Source organism: Xiphophorus hellerii, chromosome 20, assembly GCF_003331165.1.
Source record: "Xiphophorus hellerii strain 12219 chromosome 20, Xiphophorus_hellerii-4.1, whole genome shotgun sequence".
Lineage (NCBI taxonomy): Eukaryota > Metazoa > Chordata > Actinopteri > Cyprinodontiformes > Poeciliidae > Xiphophorus > Xiphophorus hellerii.
In genome coordinates, this window is record NC_045691.1 from 25,069,479 (window position 1) to 25,089,606 (window position 20,128).

At 41.9% G+C, this 20,128-nt stretch overlaps 2 protein-coding genes across 4 annotated transcripts; both read right to left on the reverse strand.

Moving 5' to 3' along the window:
* Nucleotides 1–1,580: 1,580 nt before the first annotated feature.
* On the reverse strand, nt 1,581–10,062 carry comtb (catechol-O-methyltransferase b). Of its 2 annotated transcripts, XM_032548925.1 has the most exons (7): nt 9,705–10,062; nt 8,899–8,981; nt 8,589–8,760; nt 3,844–3,961; nt 3,536–3,729; nt 3,302–3,433; nt 1,581–3,216 (listed from the first exon to the last, which is right to left on the reverse strand). In XM_032548925.1, exons 3-7 carry the CDS (start codon nt 8,757–8,759, stop codon nt 3,037–3,039), a joined length of 795 nt encoding a protein of 264 aa, XP_032404816.1. In that variant the 5' UTR covers nt 8,760; nt 8,899–8,981; nt 9,705–10,062; the 3' UTR covers nt 1,581–3,036. The 2 variants fall into 2 exon arrangements, with proteins under 2 accessions (XP_032404816.1, XP_032404814.1); XM_032548923.1 differs by lacking the exon at nt 8,899–8,981 and having other exon boundaries at nt 9,705–10,058.
* Nucleotides 10,063–10,654: 592 nt separating this feature from the next.
* Nucleotides 10,655–20,043, reverse strand: LOC116710097 (SRSF protein kinase 2-like). Of its 2 annotated transcripts, XM_032548921.1 has the most exons (15): nt 19,780–20,043; nt 18,529–18,808; nt 18,339–18,447; nt 17,691–17,778; nt 17,395–17,482; nt 17,123–17,229; nt 16,858–17,029; nt 16,700–16,725; nt 16,216–16,272; nt 14,628–14,991; nt 14,356–14,453; nt 12,877–12,984; nt 12,729–12,798; nt 12,556–12,648; nt 10,655–11,116 (listed from the first exon to the last, which is right to left on the reverse strand). In XM_032548921.1, the coding sequence occupies exons 2-15, from the start codon at nt 18,737–18,739 to the stop codon at nt 10,857–10,859; spliced, it is 1,851 nt and encodes a 616-aa protein (XP_032404812.1). In that variant the 5' UTR covers nt 18,740–18,808; nt 19,780–20,043; the 3' UTR covers nt 10,655–10,856. The 2 variants fall into 2 exon arrangements, with proteins under 2 accessions (XP_032404812.1, XP_032404813.1); XM_032548922.1 differs by lacking the exons at nt 18,339–18,447; nt 19,780–20,043 and having other exon boundaries at nt 18,529–18,642.
* Nucleotides 20,044–20,128: the final 85 nt, after the last annotated feature.

The following is a 20,128-nucleotide window of genomic DNA, read 5'->3' on the forward strand; positions in this document are numbered from 1 at the left end:
CTGCCCCTTTAAATGCTAACATGCAGTGTGTTCAGTGGTTAGCATTGATGTCTCACAGCTAAATGAATCTGGATTCAAATCTCATCTGGCAATTGATGACCTTTTTTTGTTTATTACGGCAAATGATGACCTAAAATTCAGCTTCCCCAGAAAAGAGAGAGCAAGATATTTAATAAAGAAGTGTCACAATGTATGTAGACGTATGGCCTAGAAAATCATGGAGATGATGAGAGTCACTGACACCCTCTACAGGAAGGATAGGATGTGGTTATTTCTGAATGACAGTGTGTTGGACAAAGGTGTCAAAGCCACAGGAACAACTCCAGTTGTAGTATGAAGTTTAGATTCACGAGGTGAGGACGGCGGCGGGAGTCAGAGTTTCAAACAACAAAAGACAGACATGCCCAGGAACCGAGCTGCAACTTTCACATCTGCTCCTGAAACAGAGATAATGTCGGAAAAACGTCTTAGTTCACTGCTCAGTTGTCCAAAGTTTTGTTTTCAGGTGAAATATTTTTTTTTCTTTTCATTTGGAGATCAACGTCCAAACATTTAGAGGAAGAGTAAAGGCCTTCTAGATGAACGAACAAACTTTTTTTCCCCTCATTTCTATGCATGAGGAAGAAACACAAACCTAGATTTCACAAATTCACCACTTAATAGTTAACGCATAATATATCCAATCGATAGATAAAAAGTACATGTTAACAAAACAAAACAGGAACTAAACATAAATTCTAAAATCTAACTAAACACTTGACATCCTTTAGTTGTTGTAAGGGGCGTGGATATTTGACTACATGCTCCTGTTTTCCCATATTACTGGATAGTAAACATGCCATTAAATGTGGTTCTTTAAGTAAAATATACAGTTTCCATGGTCAGTGTGTATTTAGGGAGCCATGTCATCTGCTGAGGTAGGTCAGCTTTGTCCCATCAGGTCCAAATTCAGCTACCAGGATAATGAGAAGCACCTCAAGCTGCCCTCTGCTGACCAGCTTTACAGAGATGCTGATTTCCTTTCCCAGCAGGAGGACCGCTCTAAAGTACCAGTACCTGCTTTTATCTCTGCAGTATCACTGGGCTTGACTGGTGGGTAAACTCAAAAGGAAGATGAGAAACATCAGAAGCAACAATGAAGTTTAAAGCAAACTGAGTCAGTGAGCCTGGTCCAAAATATTAATACACACTGGATAGAAAATTTTAACCAATAATCAAAACATCACAGAAATGCAAGTATCACTTCGCTGGTGTTTCTGCTGGAGAGCTCCACTTCAAGTTGGCACAGGCTATAAAGTCTCCTTAGTGCCTCATTGAATTTTATAGCAGCCGCGCAAAAGCCAGATGCCATTTTCAGAAGCCTTGGCTCGGACAGTTCCAGTTTTACTCAGCAGAGGGCAGCATTGTGCTTTGGGAATGTCTCGGATTACTGATCGGAAATAATGCCATCAACTGGTGAGTCAACTTTTCCCTTTACTGTGTGTGTGTGTGAGGGGGTGTATCCTGTCTAAAGAAAGCCCAACCAGCTAGTGAAACAATAATTTGTTTAATTTTACTAAAATATGAACCGAAATACTGAGTTCAAGTAGTTTATATACTTCATTTAATCAATCATTTGAACAAGCCTACATGTATTTGACCGATTTTCAACCAAATATCTGACAACATTCAACAAAACGGTAGCAATTAGCGTCAGACATGTCTGATAAGGTATCATAAACTGAAAACAAGAGTCTGCAAGCTGCAAAACTGTCTCACACACACACACATACACACACACACCCACGCACACACACCCAGACAGAGAATATCAGAGCACAGAACAGGTTTGTGCGCTACAGAACGTAGCTGGATTAGGTTTCAGATTGATTTGAGTTGATGCTCTGAAAAAAAAGCAGCTCCCAGATCAGTTCGCAGCTCATCTGTCCACTAGGAGCTCGGCTAAAGGATCGCCGCACTGGACAGATACGAACACAACTTACAGGATCAAGTGTTCAGGCTCGCAAAAATGTTCAGACCCAGTTGATTTTTCTTTTCTTTCTTTTTTTACATTTTGACAAGTTACAATTAGAAACGTCTACATGTTTCACTGACCCAGGGCCGGATTTGGCAAGATGAGTGTCAGTTCTGGTGCCCTACCCAAACAAACAAACAAACAAACAAAGAAGAAGCATTTTACTCATGCAAACTGCAGTACATTAACAGGTGGGCCGATACATACCGGTCCCATGTGAGATGGCTTGGTCCCAAACACATGTAGCTTAACTTCAGAATTTGTGAATATTTGAGTATAGATTTTTTTTTTAATTACAATATTAAAACCACCACACTTCATACAGGCCTATAAGTTTTATATAAAGTACAAAGTTTGTAAAAGAAAAAAAAAAACCATTACAAAATCAGCCCCTTCGCCCCCAAAAAAACAGTAAAACGTGGCGCCCTGGGCTACAGCCCTACCGGCCCAGGAGACCAACGCTCCATGCAGCGTGAGAGATAAACGAGGAAGATAAATAAGACGCTTTTTAAAATGATTTACAAATAGGATTTTTGAAAGGTTTGGCAATTCAGAGAATTCATATCAAATTGCTCTGAATGAACTTTAAGCAGATTTGATGAAAAAGAACCAACCCCCCCCCACCACCAGCGCAACATGATGCTGCCCCCTCCATGTGAAAACTATCAGTTCTCTGCTAATGAAGTATTTTGCATATTGACATAAAAAAAATCTCCCTTTTGTTATTTTCTAAGGCAACATCTTTCTTAGTTCCCAAATGGCTCGTGGAAAAAAATTATTGTTCTGTCATGTTAAAAAAAAAAATCCCAACAAACATACAATGAAAACTGCAATTAAGACACGACAATATGTGAAAACGTCACAGCAGGAGCAATAGCATAATAAAGAACGCAACGTTACATTTGTATTTCATGTTACTTTTATTTTCAAGTTGATGTCTTCGTTACATTAGAAAAAGAGACGGGATTTCTTGTTCTCTGGATGATTCTGAAATGTGAGTTTGAGGCTCTTCTGCTGAAGATCTACCCTAAGAAAACCGATTTCTCCAAACCATCTTCCGCTTTGGTGTACTCCAGGTGAGATCTGAAGTACTGGCTTTTATACCGGGGGCTGTTGCGAATGTACTCCAGGTAGTCGGGCGTTCCTGGGGAGATGACGTTATCTGCCAATAGGATGCTGCCTTTCCTGAGGAGACCGCACTCCTGTTTTAAAAAACGAAAACTGTGTCATGGCAGAATGAACAGGGGAGAGTTCAATCCAAGCTGAAGTGTGTTACAACAGACGCACCTCCATCAGCTTTGTGTCGGGAAGGTAGCGATCTTTCCAGTGATCCAAGAAAACCAAATCAAACGTTTCTATCCCAAACTTCTCCTTCATTTTGGGGATCCAGTCACCAGATGCCCCTTCCACTAACTGGATCTAGAGGGAAGAAAACACTCGGCTTCATGACCCAGAAGTGGATTTTTTTTGTTCCTCCTCTCCCCCTGTTCTCGTAGTTTGCTTTAGATGTCGGGCTTTTACCTTGTCTCCCAATCCTGCCCAAGCGATCACCTGGCGAGCTATGGCGGCGTTGTGTGGGTTGAACTCCAGGGTGATGAGCTTGGCGTCAGGCGGCAGCAGGCTGGCGATGCGCACGGTGGAGTAGCCGCAGTAGGTTCCCAGCTCCAGCACCGTCGCCGGGTTCACTTCAGTCACCACGGAGTCTAGGATGCACCCTGGGGGTCGAAGGACGAATCAAAACGTACTGGAAGGGAAGTTTTTTTTTTCCCCTCATAAAAGAGCAGAGTTATGGACTTTAAAAAATAAATAAATAAATAAAAAGTCGTCACCTTTCTCATCTCCCACATTCATAGCCCACTCCTTCTGTCTGCAGAACTGATCGATGGCTTTCACCACGCTGCGAGGGTCCCCTCTAGTGGCGTTCTTCTGCACTGCAGCCAACATTCGCTGCAGGGAGCAAACAAAACAAAAAAACCCACCAGGATCACTTTCAGTTCTGTCAATAACCTCCCAGTGAGTAAAAAACAAACTATTTTATTATTTTTCATCACATTTAATGAACCTTTCCTCCTCCTGAAGGCGAAAAGGTTTCCCAGTGAGCTGAAGTTGCAGTCAATTTCTTGAATTTCTTTTTGGCTCCGAGGACAACTGAGCACAGGAGCAACGTGTCAAGCAACTGGTTGCCACATCATTTAGTCTATTCGATACCAGTTTCTAGGAAGCATGAACGCTTAAAAAAAACACCTTATATTACTTTAAAAATAATTGCAAATCTATTCCGCAGGAGTTAGATTTAACTAAGCAGCTGTGTTTTAGAGTTGTTGTCGTCAGTTTGTGCTCGCGTGAAATTAAAATGGGACTGTAAGCTTTTAAAAGACGAGAGCAAATTTTATTTATTACTGAATTCTTCTTCTTCTTCAAATTTTATTTAACCGGGGAAAAAAAAAAAGAAAACTTCCTCGAGATCAAAGATCTCCGACAGGAAAGTAAAAAAGCTTTTATAAGATAATCAGTTACAATTAAGGTAAAATCATGAAAACATTGGGGGGTTTTTTTCTGGTTAAATAAAGGTTGAAGAAGAAACAAACATCACGACAACCAATTGCTCTGGTCGTTGGTTACTCTACATTTGATTAAAATCGTCTTTCTTTTCTCCAAGTATCCATGCCGACTTTTCTCCAGGTTCTAATTTTTAGGGAGCCGTGTTTGCCTGTGCGATCGTTTTCAGCCGGTTGCATTCACTTCTCCTGTGTGTAGGCCTGTCACGATAGCAAATTTTGCTGAGCGATTAATTGTCTCAAAAATTATTGCGATAAACGATAATATTGTTTGAAGACCTTTTTACACTGATTTAATGGAAATGACATAATAATCCATGCGATTTCTTGCCAAAGATAGATACACTTTATTTTCAAAAGAATATTTAACACTGGAAATGATAAACAAAATAAACAAAACAACCAAAAACAAAAATAAAATGGATTCTCAGTCTCCATTAACAAAAAACGCACTTGAAAAAAAAAACTAAACAACATAAAGTAAAAGTGGAAATAAATACTGCATTCAACCAAAAGACTGCAGATTATGAAGTCTGTATATTATGTTGCCCTTCAGTAATAATTAGATTTAAATAGAGAAGATGGGCACATCGACTACCTGATGCAATAATTCACACTACATGATTTTTTGCTCCTATTTTTCCCCTTACAACAATCTTAAAACGTTGGTCTTTCTAAGATTGTGTTGTGTGTTACCGTAGATCCTCGTTCTAAATCAGGGGTTTTTCCCGACTGGGATCTTAACGCAGCCTGTTGAATGTGACAGGTAGCCAATCAGAAAGTGCGGATTCTTCTCCGTGTTTTCTGAGGGGAAATTACGTCGGGGAATCCCAAACAGCTGACACGGCGCAACACGAAGTCCAGCGGACATTGGAGATGATTCGTGGAAACAACATTAATGTTTATTCAACATGCAAAGAATATAGAAATGACAAGAGGAGGAGTTGGAGCGAAATTGCTACCGCAGTTGATAAACCCGGTAACTTTTCAGCTGTTCTTCGTTAACGTGGCGTAAATAGTTTATAATGATTTTCATTCAGTCAGGACTTTACGCTGACACTAGCCACATGCATTGCAGGTAGATTGTAGTAAAGCATTAATTAATGTCTGGTTTTAAAATTAGTTCACTGAACTTGTAACCATTATTTTGTGCCCATTGTTGGACACCACACGGCAGGAACGAACCCGATCGAACCGTTATACCTAGGATTTCTGTCGGCTAATGTGTGGTCTGTCAGGTTTTGAAAATGGGCCGACAATCGGCCGACAGTTCTAAGATCGTATAGTGCGCGCTGGGCTTTACACTAAGGAAATGAGGAAGGGAGGAGTCAGTGGAGAGCACTGGAGTTGAGCCTTTTTTCATTCAGTGTCATTAACAGAAAGAGAAAAAGGCCGGAAGAGACGATAATGCCGATAATTAAAATTACGTCGATAGTTTTAATTTATCGTACGATTAATCGATTTATCGTTTATCGCGACAGGCCTACCTGTGTGCAAACTAGAAAAATATTTCAACAAGCCCAGACTTGCGAAATGCCCCACAAAGCCTGAGCCGTTCTCTGATTCCGTTCGTGGCGACACGCTGACACGTCAACGTAGCTCAGTTCTTCTCAATTCCAGTCCTCAGGCCCCCCTGCCCTGCATGTTTCAGGTATTTCCCTTCTGTTACACACCTGGATTGAATCTATGGGTGATTAACAGGCTTCTGCAGCACTTGATGGTCATGCAATCATTTGAATCAGCTGTTCTGGAAAAGAGGCACATCTAAAACATGCAGAGCAGGGGGGCCTGAGGACTGGAATTGAGAAGCACTGACGTAGCAGAATCTACATTCAGCGGCTGTGAGTGGACGGCGTAAAGATGCGGGAGGAGCGAGAACGAGGAACCGAGTCTTTGGAAACGTTTTGGAAGGCGTCTCTGTTCTTGCAGGAAGGGTTTCATGTTATCTTCAGAGGCAGGGGCGTTTTTATTTTAATATGATTCACAGCACTTACACAAACATCGGTCGAGCCCGGGTCGCTGAGGCTCGCTGCGTTGGGAGTAAGGTTTCACGCAGTTAATGCCAAGTTGTGAGCCTTAAGAAGGCTCAGACGACGAATCCGCTGAGGTCAGCAGATCTCCGCGGTTTTGCTGAGCCCAAGAATTGTTTTCTTAGCTGACAGGAGGGAGTCCCAGCATGCATCTGTCCTGCCGCGGGTCAGCCACCTTAACGGAACGGATCATCTCAAACACGAGGGGTTTGAAAGAGTTTTTAGCTTCCCTCGTATCTTTTCCTACAAGTTCACTCTCAACAAGAGAGGGAACCCGAATGAAGAGGCAGAGATATTTTTTTGCAGCCTCCAAAAGACCAACATCAATTACATGCATCATGTTGCCATGACGATCTGTGGTGTGCCTCGAAAAAGTTATTCACATTTCAGACCAACAGAAAGCACGGGGCACTTATGAGGCCACAGGAACACGGTGCATCTTAAGAAGGGAGCACTGAAGGTCAGCCACTCTGATGCCACCAAATAAAATTCAGTCCAACCAATTGCCTTCAAAAGAACTAGAGTCCATTTGTGTGAGATTTAAACTCAGTGTCAATCCAGATGTTTTTAAAAGAACGTTAGTGAGCAAACAGCATCTTGAAAACCAGGGGCCGTCCCAAAAATCAAGTTGTGGAGACATTTACAGCCAAGTTACAAAGTAAAATGTATTAAAGGGGCAGTATTATGCATTTTCCAGCCACAAAATATCAATTTATAGCACGATCAAGTAACGTCGTTACATCCAGTTGTTATGAAACTTGAATGACTTCAAAGAAATGTGACTTTGCAGTGTGACGCTTTGAAATTGGACCTCTGTCTCTTTAAGAAGCTCCTGCTCTTTCCGAAACTCTGCAAACATTTGGTGAGGCAATGTTGACGCGCTGAAGGCAAACGTTCGTCAGACAACTGCACTGAGAAACAGTTCATATAATGAGCTCAGCGAATGCACAGTTCCACCAGGTGCGTGCCAGTTGCTGCTGCTAGTTTGAAGGAGCCGAGTCGTGGAAGGATTATCGCTCCGTTGAGCAGAAGCTCGGGAACACTCAGTTGCCCCAAGAGTTTCAACAAACCCGAACGTCTGCCACGGGAGATTGAAGGATTTCTCAAACATGCATGAAAGGCTGAAAGAAACACTCCGGGTACGTTTTTGATGGGGGAATAGCATTGTAACGCGATGTAAAGCTCAAAAAAGTCACATTTACACACTACTGCCCCTTTAATTCATAACTAGCCCTGTTCAGGCCATCCTGCGAAACTGGGTATGACAGAAACTGGTACAACTGAGAATATATTAGGACATGGCCAAGATGGTAACTCATGATGAGCTGCTGAGGTCAGTAGCACAATCAGCAAATATTAGCTTTCCACTATACAAATATGGCCTCTATGCAAGCGTCCCACTGCTAAAAGGAAGCCACAGGAATTTGCAGTTTGCCACAAAGTCCTGCAAGACGCACTGTAAACACCTCAAAGAAAATGCTCTGGTGAGATGAGAAAAATGTTTAAAATAACAGCACATTTTTCCACAAGTGAAATGCTGGAAATCAACACCACACATCAACGTAAGTGTTGACAGGAAGATGGATGGAGTTACGCACAAAGCAGTCCTGAAAGGAAAAGCTCTCTGAAGCTGCAAAACACTCAAGACGGGGTGAGAAGTTCATCTTCCGGTTAAAACCCAACTCCGTTTAAGGATCTGTGGAAGACTTGAAAATTGTTCCAAACAATCTCACTGAACCCGAGCAGTTTCACAAAGAATGGCCAACACGTTCATTCAGATGCTGCTTTCCTTCCACTTAACTTCCAAAGAATGTGAATATTTTTTGCAAGGCGTTGCGTTTCACTGCTGAGACAAAAACAAACCAGGTAATTTGGAGAGTTTAATGAAGTAGTAAAAAAAAAAAAAAGGTCTCCCTAACACTCTTACGCCTTCGATGTAGGTTTCGTTCATTTATCGTGTTCGGCGAGCGTCTAGCAAAGGCACACCTGAGGACGCGTGGTCTGGGTCAGGGCGTTCAGCAATCCCTCCACGATGGTGTCGTGCCAAACGAGCGCGAGACCCGCGTGGTACTGCACGACGGACGGGATCACCCATCTGTAGAGTGCGTACAGCAGAGCGGCCCCGCCGGCGCAGCCGTAGAGGAGAGTCAGCCACATCCTGCGAGAAAAACAAGAGAAAAGAAAGAAAATTGTGCAGTTGCAGCGTGCAGTGATGCAATACTGAAAGAGACGGTGATGAATGAAGAAATCTGCAAGAAGAAAGATCAAGGGACTCTCGCGTCTCCCGTCGCCCTACCTGTCCCTTTGTGTTTAGATAATGAGATGGGTGTTTACTGTGCAGGGTACAATACAGGAGCTGCTCCTGCTGCCACATCCAGTCTGAACACACACACACACACACAAAATACATATACATCACTGTGAAGAAAGTATCTTAAATAAGCTGCAATACTCAAACAAACAGCTGCTTTCCCACACTTAGGAGCTGCTTATCTACAGCCTGTGCACAGATGAAGCAGGGAGGGAAAAGAAGAAAACGAGAGAGGAGAAGAGAGCACAGCTTGAATCTTAAACGCAACTCGTTCTTTGGAAAAGCAGTGAGGAGAGCAGCAGAGAGAGAGGGAGAAAAAGGAGTAATAATGCAGCTGTGAAAGCTCTGTTGTAGCTGAGGGAGCTGAGGTAATCCCTTTTGATTTAGAGTTGGAGTCGCATGGCAACTGGCTGGGGGTTAAGAGCTGTGTCACCCAAAGGCACAAAACTGAGACTGTGACCTTTTTACTCGGGCTTTCTTCTCAACGTACTAAAATGCAGAACATAACTGGTATCTTTTTATTATTATTATTAAACTAATCATTCCTTTTTGACAATCAACCTTGATATAATGTTTAAATTATAGCTTCAGTAAAAAATAAAACACACACAGAGAGACAGCAAGGCTGTTTGACCACATTTCCTGTGGCAAAAGGTTGCAAACGTACAAGTTAATCTGCTACAAATGAACACATTTCTAAGTGCGGAAGGCATGAATCCAGATTGAACCACGCGTCCCCTTTTAGCAAAACAGGAACAAAGTAACTCAAGAGTAATCATGAGTCCACTCACCGCGCCTTCCTTGCGATCCAACACGAGAGACTTTCCCCGTGTGGTCAGGTGGCGTTCCTCCGTCCTCTTCTCGCCTCGTCGCCGCTCCAGGGGAAATGTGTTTGGAAAGCCGGACATACAGTATATGCCCGAGTTTACACGAAGCTAACTCCTCCCTCGTCCTCCTCTGCTCACGCGAAATGTGGGCATGCGAGGAATGTGCAGCCTGCCGAAATCTCCACGCTCCGCAGAAAAACAAGAAGCATCCGTCACAGCTTTAGTTGTTTTTAGTCTTAACGTGAGGAGTCTTTGGAGCGGAGAAAACCGCTTTCCTCTTCTAGATGTTTGGCTTGAATTAAAGGATTCCATTAATAACCGGAGCAGAGTTGTTCTTGCACGTTTTTATTGTAAAAAAAAAAAAAAAAAAAGAGAGAGAGAGAGAGAGAGAAAAAAAAAGTCTAAGATTTTATAAACACTACTTCCCAGAATTCTCTGTTTTTCATAGTCACGTTAAAATGTGAGACACCAGGAAGAACGGAAGATTTTTCTAGGAAGGAGAAAACGCGACATGGAAGCAACATTGAGACTCTGATCTCTGTGGCATGAAAGTGTCAAAGTAGCAAACAATCAATGTAAGAAAAGTTAAGTTTTACTGATGCCAGCACCAAACAACTGCAGCAGGCGGAGTCCCTTTGGCCGGACAGCGTCTCCTGTGCACAACAGCGTATCTGGGCCGTTGTACATAGAAATTAAAAGTAGGCCATTTCCACCAAAACAACAACAACAACAAAAAAGCTGAAATTTTGAGAATAATCTCAGAAATGTTCTAAAACAAAAAAAAAAGAAGAAAGGGAGTTTTTGTGGTCCAAAAGTAAGAAAAAAACAATTATGAATACCAAATTTTGAGAATAATCTCAGACATTTTCAAGGAAAATGACTTTTGAAACTCGGAAATTAATCTTTTTTCTGAGATTGACCTCAAAATTGTTTTGTTTTGTTTTCTAGTAAATGTTTGACTTTTGAAACTCAGAAATGCAAGTGCTTATATAAACTATTTAGCTCAAGATTTCCGATTTGTTTTCTTTCCCAGTAAACATTAGACTTTCCAAGCTCAGAAATGTCCTTGTTTGCTCTAGAAAATCTAGATTAAGAGATTAGATGAACCTCTAGAGATTAATTTGAAAATTTCTGAGCTTTTTTCAGAAACGGACTCCTTCTTTCCCCCCCTTGTACAGTGGCCCTGGTTTCCTGCTGGGTAACCCAGGGGTGTTTCAAGCACTGAGCAGCTGTGGCTCTTTTCTCTGGCTGCAGTTCCAACATGGTGAGGAGAAACGAGCTGAACTGGAGCGCTTCCTCTCGTGGCCACTCGTACTTATCCAGCAGGATCTCCAACAAGCTCCAGGGTTTCAGTTTGGAGATGTGCCGCAGCTGCCCTGAAGAGAGAGAGAGAGAGAGAGAGAGGGGGGAGACGGGGTTTCTGGCTGCTCAGACCAGCTTGACTTTGTAATTATTCATATCATGAACCGTCGACACGGTCCAGTACCTCAAAAGCAAGAACCGTATCAAATAATTAGATTGAATCAATTTCATGTATTTTACAAATCTGTGTGAGAATCGGGCTTTTAAAATGGCTCACTAATAAAAAGCAGCGTTGTACAAGAACAGAAATGCAGAGGGGGAAACAAAATGGCTGGTGGGAGAAATAAGTCGATTTTAAGCTCTGACTCATGATTGGTCAGTCAGGAACTCAAAGGTCGTGTTGGAGCGCAGGCTAGCTTTATCAGGTCGTGCTGATAAAGAAGAAAGAGTCGTTTGATTGTTTGCAGTACTAGCGAGGCACATCAAACTCAGGTCAGAGCCCTGAGATGCAAAGACTAGTCAGAACAAATACATATTTTCCATCTTGAGAATCATCTGGGTCAGCTCAGGCTGAGCGATCCTTTTCTGCAGATAACACAAAAGGCTGAGCGGCGTAAAGCAGAGGCTGCCGCTTTATTCCCTTGACCTTTGAAACAAACACAGTCTGCTACGGGCAATGCTGGACGCTGGCATGCTGGCAGCTTTCAGAAATCCCAGAGTTCAGATTAGCGTCAACATATTGTGGTGAACGGAGGAGGATCACGTCTCACTGAGGTTTGCATGCAAAGTCATAAGCCTTAGAAACATTGGATCATAAGCTGCATCGGTTAATTGACTACTGGAATATACGTATGTATTAAAATTTAAGTCTCACTTGAGAAGCTTTTTATCAGTCTCAAATCTTCCAGAGCCTCTCTGAACGGCAAATTGTCTCTGTAAACATCTCAGTATTAACACTTCAGGTAGAGGCTGAATGATTAGATTAGATTTAATCACTAAAAAAAATCAACAATGAGCCTATTAAGTACTCACACTAATAAATCGATTAATAACTGAGAAATGAAAGGAAATATTAAACAAGCAGAAACTACCTAAGTGGAAATTTTGAAGGGAATTGAGAATAAATGCTAATATTATCTTCATGTAAGTGTTTCTTTCCATCTCAGACATGGATTAACATTTTCTTAGAAGAGCACATGGGTGTCAGTTTGTCACGCTGCAATTTTGTAGCCGTGCCAAGTCTGTTTATCGCTAACAGAAGATGCTAAAGGCGCCCTAACAAAGTGAACACTAGAATCGTTTAGTCATTTTGGCGCCACATCACCTTTGCTCCTGCCACATTTAATGAACGGATTAAAATATTTTCAATGCCGCGCGTGTATTTTCATGTGCTACACAAGATAAATTAGGTATATATTCAAAATGTATTCTATTAAAACTAAAAATTGCCAAAAGAGAAAAAGAGATTGGGCACAAAAAAACCCCCGTCTACTTCTTAAACACTTAACTTTACCTTTCCTGTTGAAGTATTGTTTGGATTTTCTCCCAGAAAGGGCAAACTGGGACGAAAGAGGTCCGAGCAGCTCGATGATATGAGCAATATGATCTACGGACGTGAAAACATTCTGTTTAATGTCCATCTTGTTTATCTCAAACACAGCGGTGGTAAAGTACCCGAACACACACCTTCCTCCCGGCAGAACGCGGCTCCCGGCTGGGGGTCAAAGAGGTAGTCTCCCGTGGCCAGCTCAAAGGCCTGCGGAGGACACAAGGAGACAACAGCAACACAGTTATTCCAACGGTGGAATAACTGTGTTGCTGTTGTCTCACTCACCATGCAGGCGGCGCTCCAGATGTCAGCTGGCGTGTCGTAGTCCGCACCAATCAGAACCTCGATGGAGCGGTACTGACAGGTCTGGATGTCTTCACTGAAGTGCTTGTGCTGAAAACAGAGAAGAACTGAAAATATGATCCAGCAATCTGCAGCGCACATCTGCTTTTCTAACCAGGCTGGAGCTCAGAACCAGGATGTGAAGGTTTGTTGGTTTTTCTGTCAAATTGATTCATTTCTGCTTTGTTTGTTTTTTTTTAATGGATGGCTTTCTACATTTATAAGGTTTAAACCCTTGGTCATTTCTTTTTTTTTTTTTTTTTTTAGCAGTTTATGGTCTGAAGTTCACTACGTTCATCTTACTATCTTCATTCAAGGTCGAAAGATCAGGGTCAGATAAATAAATCAGAATGTCACAGAAAATCTTATTTAGGTTACGCAAGTGAAAACGCGAGAACGAATTACAGAAATTCATAACACTCGGTTATATGTGTTTCAAGCTGTTACTTTTAAAACCCAAAACTGTTGAAGATGGGGGCCACTGAAAAAAAAAAAGTTCAGATTTTCTTTTCTTATAATTCTGACTTTCCTCTTCTGAGTCAGAAGATCAGAATGCTGAGATTAAAAAGTCAGAATAATAATAATTATCATTATTCCTGCTAAGGCTGGTGTTTCCCGGTGATTCTTTATCAACAACACATTTTTTCCAGCTGAACTTTTCATCCATGTATTTAGGATGCAGCTCTCTGTGGACAGTTAGCTTCTTTAGCACGGAGATCTCCCAAGTCTGTATTCTCTCTTGTGACGGTGCAGGCTGCAACTTAACTTTTCTGCTTTAACTTCATTCATTCAGATGTATTTGGTCAAACGGCACATAGTCAATTTCACAAAGAGTCTGTCGTCTGGACACTTGTAAAAAACAGAAGAATTTCACACACCTAAGCTATTTAGGGGCAGATTTTTCTTGCTGCTTTTATGCGATCTTATTTTCTCAGAAGTAGATCTTTTGATATTCGATTTATTAAGATTCACCTCCATTAGTAAAACGTATCTTTCTGAATTTTCTCAATAGCTAACAAAGACAGCAATGCTCAAAATGTTCAATCTGAGCGTTTCGAAGTGAAAGGTGACGAAAAGCTGACCTGATGGTGACCTCAGCATGTCCTTTCCTTTCATACCGTTATAAAAACTAGAAAATACTGAAGTTAAGCTCCGTAATGTTACTGCTTAATTCTGCTCATCTTCTTCACCTCTTCAGAATCTCATAAAGCTAGAGAATAAAGTGAGACATGAGAATAAAGCATATTTTTTGTTGATTGTCTTGATGGTGAGCAGATTCAGATTCACTACATGTAAATAAAAATGAAGTTGTAAGTACCAACCCAGAGTGAGGGTCATCAAAGACTCAACTTAACCATTAAAAATGATCTAAGATTAGTCACTTAAATCACTGTAACTGTATGTTTTACTTTAATCACGCACCACCCAGCAGGCATTGCCCAGATCTGCAATCTTGACGACAATTTTGTCGGCATTGTGAGGCTTCAGTACGTCCAGAGGAGCGTCTGTGTCACCGATTCCTGAAACGCAGAAAACGTTTAAAGAAACTTCAGTGACTTGGTCAAACACATAAGAATGCAGATCATTAAAATACATTAACCAAGCTGAGGCTTCTTTTAAGTGATTTTTAGTTTTTTGTTTGTTTTTTTTTTTTTTTTTTTTAAACAAGTGTAGCAGTAAACAGTGATACTGACCTCTAGCTGAGGAAGCAGGAGGTGCAACGGGCTCGGTGTGCGACGTCTGGGGGGTCAGCGCGGATCTGGAGCCGGAGGCCGGAGCGTCCACGCTAAAGTTTGGGCATGAGCCCATGGAGTGCCTGTGGCTGCGCGGAGCACTGTCCAGTCCATCCTCAAACAGCAAAGTCTGCCTCCTTAACTTAAGGTTATGGCCTCTGAGCTTTGAGGTACTAGTGAAGTGATGCGTGCTTGAAGCGGCAGCTTCAGAAAACGTCACATGAGGCTTGTCTGACTTCAGGTCAGACGGACTCTTCTGTCCCCGACGGCTTTTGTCCTTCGCCGATAGCTGCTGCTTCAGCGGACTCCTGGAAACCTTGCTGGACTGGGGACGGCAGTCGTAGTCAGAAACAATCAGATGTGAGCGTTAACTGTGTGATTGAAGCAGTTTAGTAAACTGTCAGCTCAATGTGTGTCTTGGAAGCGAACCATGTAAATTCAGTCAACTCTGTGCCACGCATGGTCCCAACTCAACTGACTCCGTGATTCCTTTACTTGCGCGCCGTGACAGGAAAAAACACATTCAGAATTAAAAACCCTGTTGGAAGATCTTTGATCTGAACCGCTGAACTGAGCGTCGCTAACAGCAAAGTACAGCGTAACCACAACAACAGCTGCTGCTGCAGGAGCCTCGAAACATTTCCTCGTCTCTGCTGACATAAAGCAGACATCGCCACTGCAGCGCGAAAGCCTTCTCCGCATTTCTCCTAATTTGGACAAAAGAAATTGACTTCAAATCTTGAAAACTATCTGGTTTCCTTTAGAATTTCTACAACTTATCCGCCACGTAACAGGAAACGTACCAACTTATTTAGAGCTATAAAAATAAGGGCTTGTGTGGATTTTCCGTTTATAGCAAATAAACAATCCCTTAGAAAACCGGGTTTGAGATTCATCAAGCTTTCAATTCACACAGGAGGGTGGAAATGTCGGATGGCGAGTTGAGAGGGGTTTGGTTACAGCAGAGTGTTATCCACAAAACAAACCAATATGTTTATGAAATATTGGTTCATAACCAATATGAAATTTGCAGGAAATACTGCCAGAGGGAAGCACGTATGTGATGAGGAAGGAGGGGTCCGAGGACAAAGCCCTGGGTACGCCTGATACAACGGGGAGTCGGTCAGATCTGAAAGACTTTTGGCTTTTTACCTCCCTTACAATCCTGCTGCGTGTGGTGGAAAGACAAATATTATCGCAATTCTCATCGGCTAAAAGAAATAGTACATGGATTAGGGTTGAATTTGCTGAATCTTGAGTATTATGCTATAGAAATATTTTTTAAAGCTTTATATATATATATATATATATATATATATATATATATATATATATATATATATATATATATATATATATATACAGTATATATATACAGTATATATATACAGTATATATACTGTATCTACGAGGGTGAACAGTTATTTTTAATCAGACACAATGCTGAAGAGGGATTAGAGAACAATAATGCATGCTTCTCCAACGCTCTTCATCAGCGTCCCATGCTGTTGACGTCAAGAGGCGCCTGGAGTCTGTCAGCTCAGCTTACCCATTCGCCAAGGGTGTGCAGAACCCCCGTCAGCTTCCCAAACAAGTTGAACACGCTCTTAGGAAAGAGTAGCAGGAAAGATGAAGGGCATAACAAAGTTCAGCATAAATATAGTCAACCCATTCTCACTCCCAACTCGTCATATATTGACGCATGGGACGGTCCGTCCTCGTCACATGTTGACGCGCAGGATACCCCTTTCGCGTCAATATGTGACGCGACGGGTTTTACACTATGCCTTACCGTAATTTTTGCCCTAAACCTAACCAAATCGGGTTTGAATTGGGTTTGAATTGGGTTTTGAAGGTTCGGCAGCAGTTACGAGAACCCTCCGCGTCAAAAATCCACGTAAAACATGTGACATTCCCAAGTCGTCAACTTTTGACGCATGGTCAGAAATCGTCCCAACTCGTCAATATATGACGAGTCGGGAGTGAGAATGTGTTGATATAGTCACAGAAGAGTTCATTTTAAAGTCCCACACCTGCTTTTCTCTCGAGTCTCTGTTCACTGGCAGAAAGAGAGAAGAATGAATGAGACTAATGAACAACAAGCGCTACACCAAAAAAACCCCCCAAAAAACAAAACTTGATTCTCGAAATTTATCGAGTCAAAGCAATTACTCAAAAGATTTGCCCAAACCTGAGCTGCTGCTGCTGAGAGGAGGAGGAGGAACGGGTAACTGCCACAGCTTTGTGTTGGCTGCAAGCTTCCTGAGATAAATCTCGTCCACTCTCAGGAGGATGTTTTCCGGCTTGATGTCTGTGTGGATGACTTTGCATTTAGTGTGCAAGTAATCTAAACCCTGCAAGACCTGCAATAAAATTGACAAATTGATGCGATCCGAGTCAGAAGTGAAACGCAGAGGGGGGGGGGATAACATACGGTGAGGTAAAATGCAGCACACCTGTTTGAGGATGCTTTTAACACAAGGCAGGGGGAGGCCTGTGTAGTTGGATTTGACGATCCACTTGAGAAGCTCGTGGCCGAGAACCTCCAGAACCATGCACACGTCTGACGTGCAGCTAAGGAACTTTTTTTTTTTTTTTTTTTCCCCCACAGAGAAGTTATGTCAGCGTTTCTCGCAGCGACGGCATAGAAGCGGAACCCGCCAAGTCCAGCAACACCTCGCAACACAATCGTTTAGGAGCAACGTCGTCTCCGTTCTGTAAAAGATACGCTCTCCGGTCGGAGCCGAGATTCTAAAGTCGTCAATGAGCTGCACAATTTTCTCACGCTTAGGATCCTTGGGGTCACTGTCCCTTACCTTGTAGCACAAAGAAAAACAAGATCTGCTCAATCAAATAACTTTTGGGTTTAACAACAACAACAACAAAAGAAAATGAAAACAGCAAAAACTAAAGGCTGCACAACAAAATATAAGGTGTTGCAAAATGTTGTTTCACTATTCATTTTACATAATGCTTGGAAGAAACAAACAAAAGAGACGCATCGAAGTGGAAACTCAGACTGACACATTTAAGCAGTTTGATCTCGTCCAGTGCCGTCTCGGTGAACATTTCAGCGCTCTTCACCACCTTCAGAGCCACAAAGCGCTTCGTTCTGCAGGCAAAAAAAACATTTTTAAAAATTGATTACAACAGGGACCATCACGGTTCCTTGCACTTCCTGGCAAAACTGTTCATACCCCTTTGGGATTTTTCCACAATTGTCATATTACAACCAGTGTTTGTTTTTTTTAAAATAAGATTTTAATATCATAGAACAATACAAAGTCGCATATAATTGTCAGTGGTTAATTGCTGAAATCTCGCTGCCAGTCCCCATTTAGGGGCCTCAGCAAACGTGAAAAAAATATTAGCTCCAGTCTCATGAAACCAAAATAAAAATACATGACCCTCAAGCCACCATCTCCACAATGGAACATGCTGAGAAGATGTTTTTCTGCAGCGGGAACATTGAAGCAGGGTAGCTGAAAAAACCTAGCCAAAGCTGTAAGAGGCTGCAAAAGGCTTGAAGCAGAGCCGCTAGACTAGACTACGTCTGTTGTTGCAATGTGACACATTGTTGAAAACTTCAAATGATAGAAATAATACTTTTAGCATGGCTAGGTATCATTATACTTAATTAATGCAAAGCTACAAGGTCAAGCATTTACTCACACCATGTCCCAGCAGAGCCACACGGTGGAGAAGTGACCCCATCCCAACTTTTTAAGGACTTGATAGCGGTCAACAAATATTTCTCCAATCTCTACCCGGTAATAACCACCTGGAAGCAACGCGGTTGATAGAAATCAGAAGTGAAGATGTCACAGGACACGCTGGGATTTATTGCTGGGATCTGCCTTACCGATGCCATAGTCTGAAGGATTTTCCTGTTGCTCTTCATAAGATCCCAGAGGCTCCGGTGAAGCGGCGTGGTTCTGTAAAGATGGAGGCCTCTTGCTGGGTGTGGGACTCTTTCTGCTGCTGCTCTTATGTTTTGTTTCTGAGAAAGGCTGATGGATTGGTTGGTTGGATGCGAGAAGGGCCGATATGGCAGCCGCGTAGGACGACGACATGTTGACCGGAACGCGATCAGTTTGGGTGGAGCTTTAGAAGAGCCGGTATGACGGCAGCACTCGGGAAGACTGAAACAAAAAGGCATTTTAAGAAATTCAGAAACTTCAAGTACATCTCTTCTACGGGGGTCTGTGCATACACCCACTGGCTGTGTGGAATGACATTTTAAGAGGGCCAATGAGTGGGTATCTATATTTTTAACTGGATGAATGGCATGTCAACATAAATAGCCCTGACACCAGCCCAGCTGCAACCAGACTCTACTTGGGCTTGCATAACTGCTGCTGAGCTCTCTGGTCTCTGAAAACCTCATGGGCCATTTTTTATTTTTGCTTTTGTCATTTCTGTGCAAACTGATAGGAGTACTGTAAGAGTCAAAAGATCATTTGGAGATACAAATTTAGACATTTAAACATCCCAATTATTAATTGTTCTTGTTATAACACCATTATCAACTTTAAATTGGTATTTCATTGCAGAACTGACAAACTTTTCTATTCAGTCACATTTTTGGATAAAACAGTGTAAGATTCTTCATGATAGTTTAACTTTAAAAAAAAGTAAAAAAAAAGCTCAATAACTACTTAATAAACACATTTCTCTATGATACCGTAGTTGAATCATATCTATTCAATAACTTTTGAACATTTGCTGGATTTATTGAGGATTTTTTAATTACCTGAGGAGAAAGCTATTATTGGTTACTGTTTCACAAAATAAATAAACTCTATGGACACTACTGTTGAAGGAGGGAGAGGAAAGAACACCAATACAGGCTAACATTACACACATCAGCTATAGGCTGAATATATAAAATATGTTCAAAAATAATACATTATTTTAATTTAGTTATATTGCAAACAACTTTATTTGCCTTTTATCCTCGCTTCTCGTACTTTACTTCTTAAAAAGTTAGCTAATGTCTTTTGAAGAAAGGAAGTTTCAAGATGGAAACAATATTTATTAATTTAATGTAAAACTATGTTGTTTTGTTAAATTTACGTATCATTCTTTCAAAAATACTGAAAGTTTATATTACCCAATGGTTTCTTCTTGGGGAGGTCGAACAGAGGTCCTGTGTTGTTGTCGGCTCTTTGAAATTATGACGCAGCTTCTCCAATGAAAAGTAATTAATACTGGTATAAGGCGCGACTCGAAGCGAGGCCGACCCCAGATCTGAGCGCGGCGGAGTGGAGTGTTTCAGTCCTGGGCTGCTCTGCTCAGCACTCCTCCGTCTGAGAGGAGGGAAGAGCAGAGCGCCGCCGCTGCTGCTGCCTGGAGAGACAGCAAGCTCAATTCATGGCAGCGGCAGCTAGAAGGGTTGCCACGACTGCTACCGCCGTTTTGGGGGATGCCATGCCGGTTTACGGCAACACATGATAGTTATA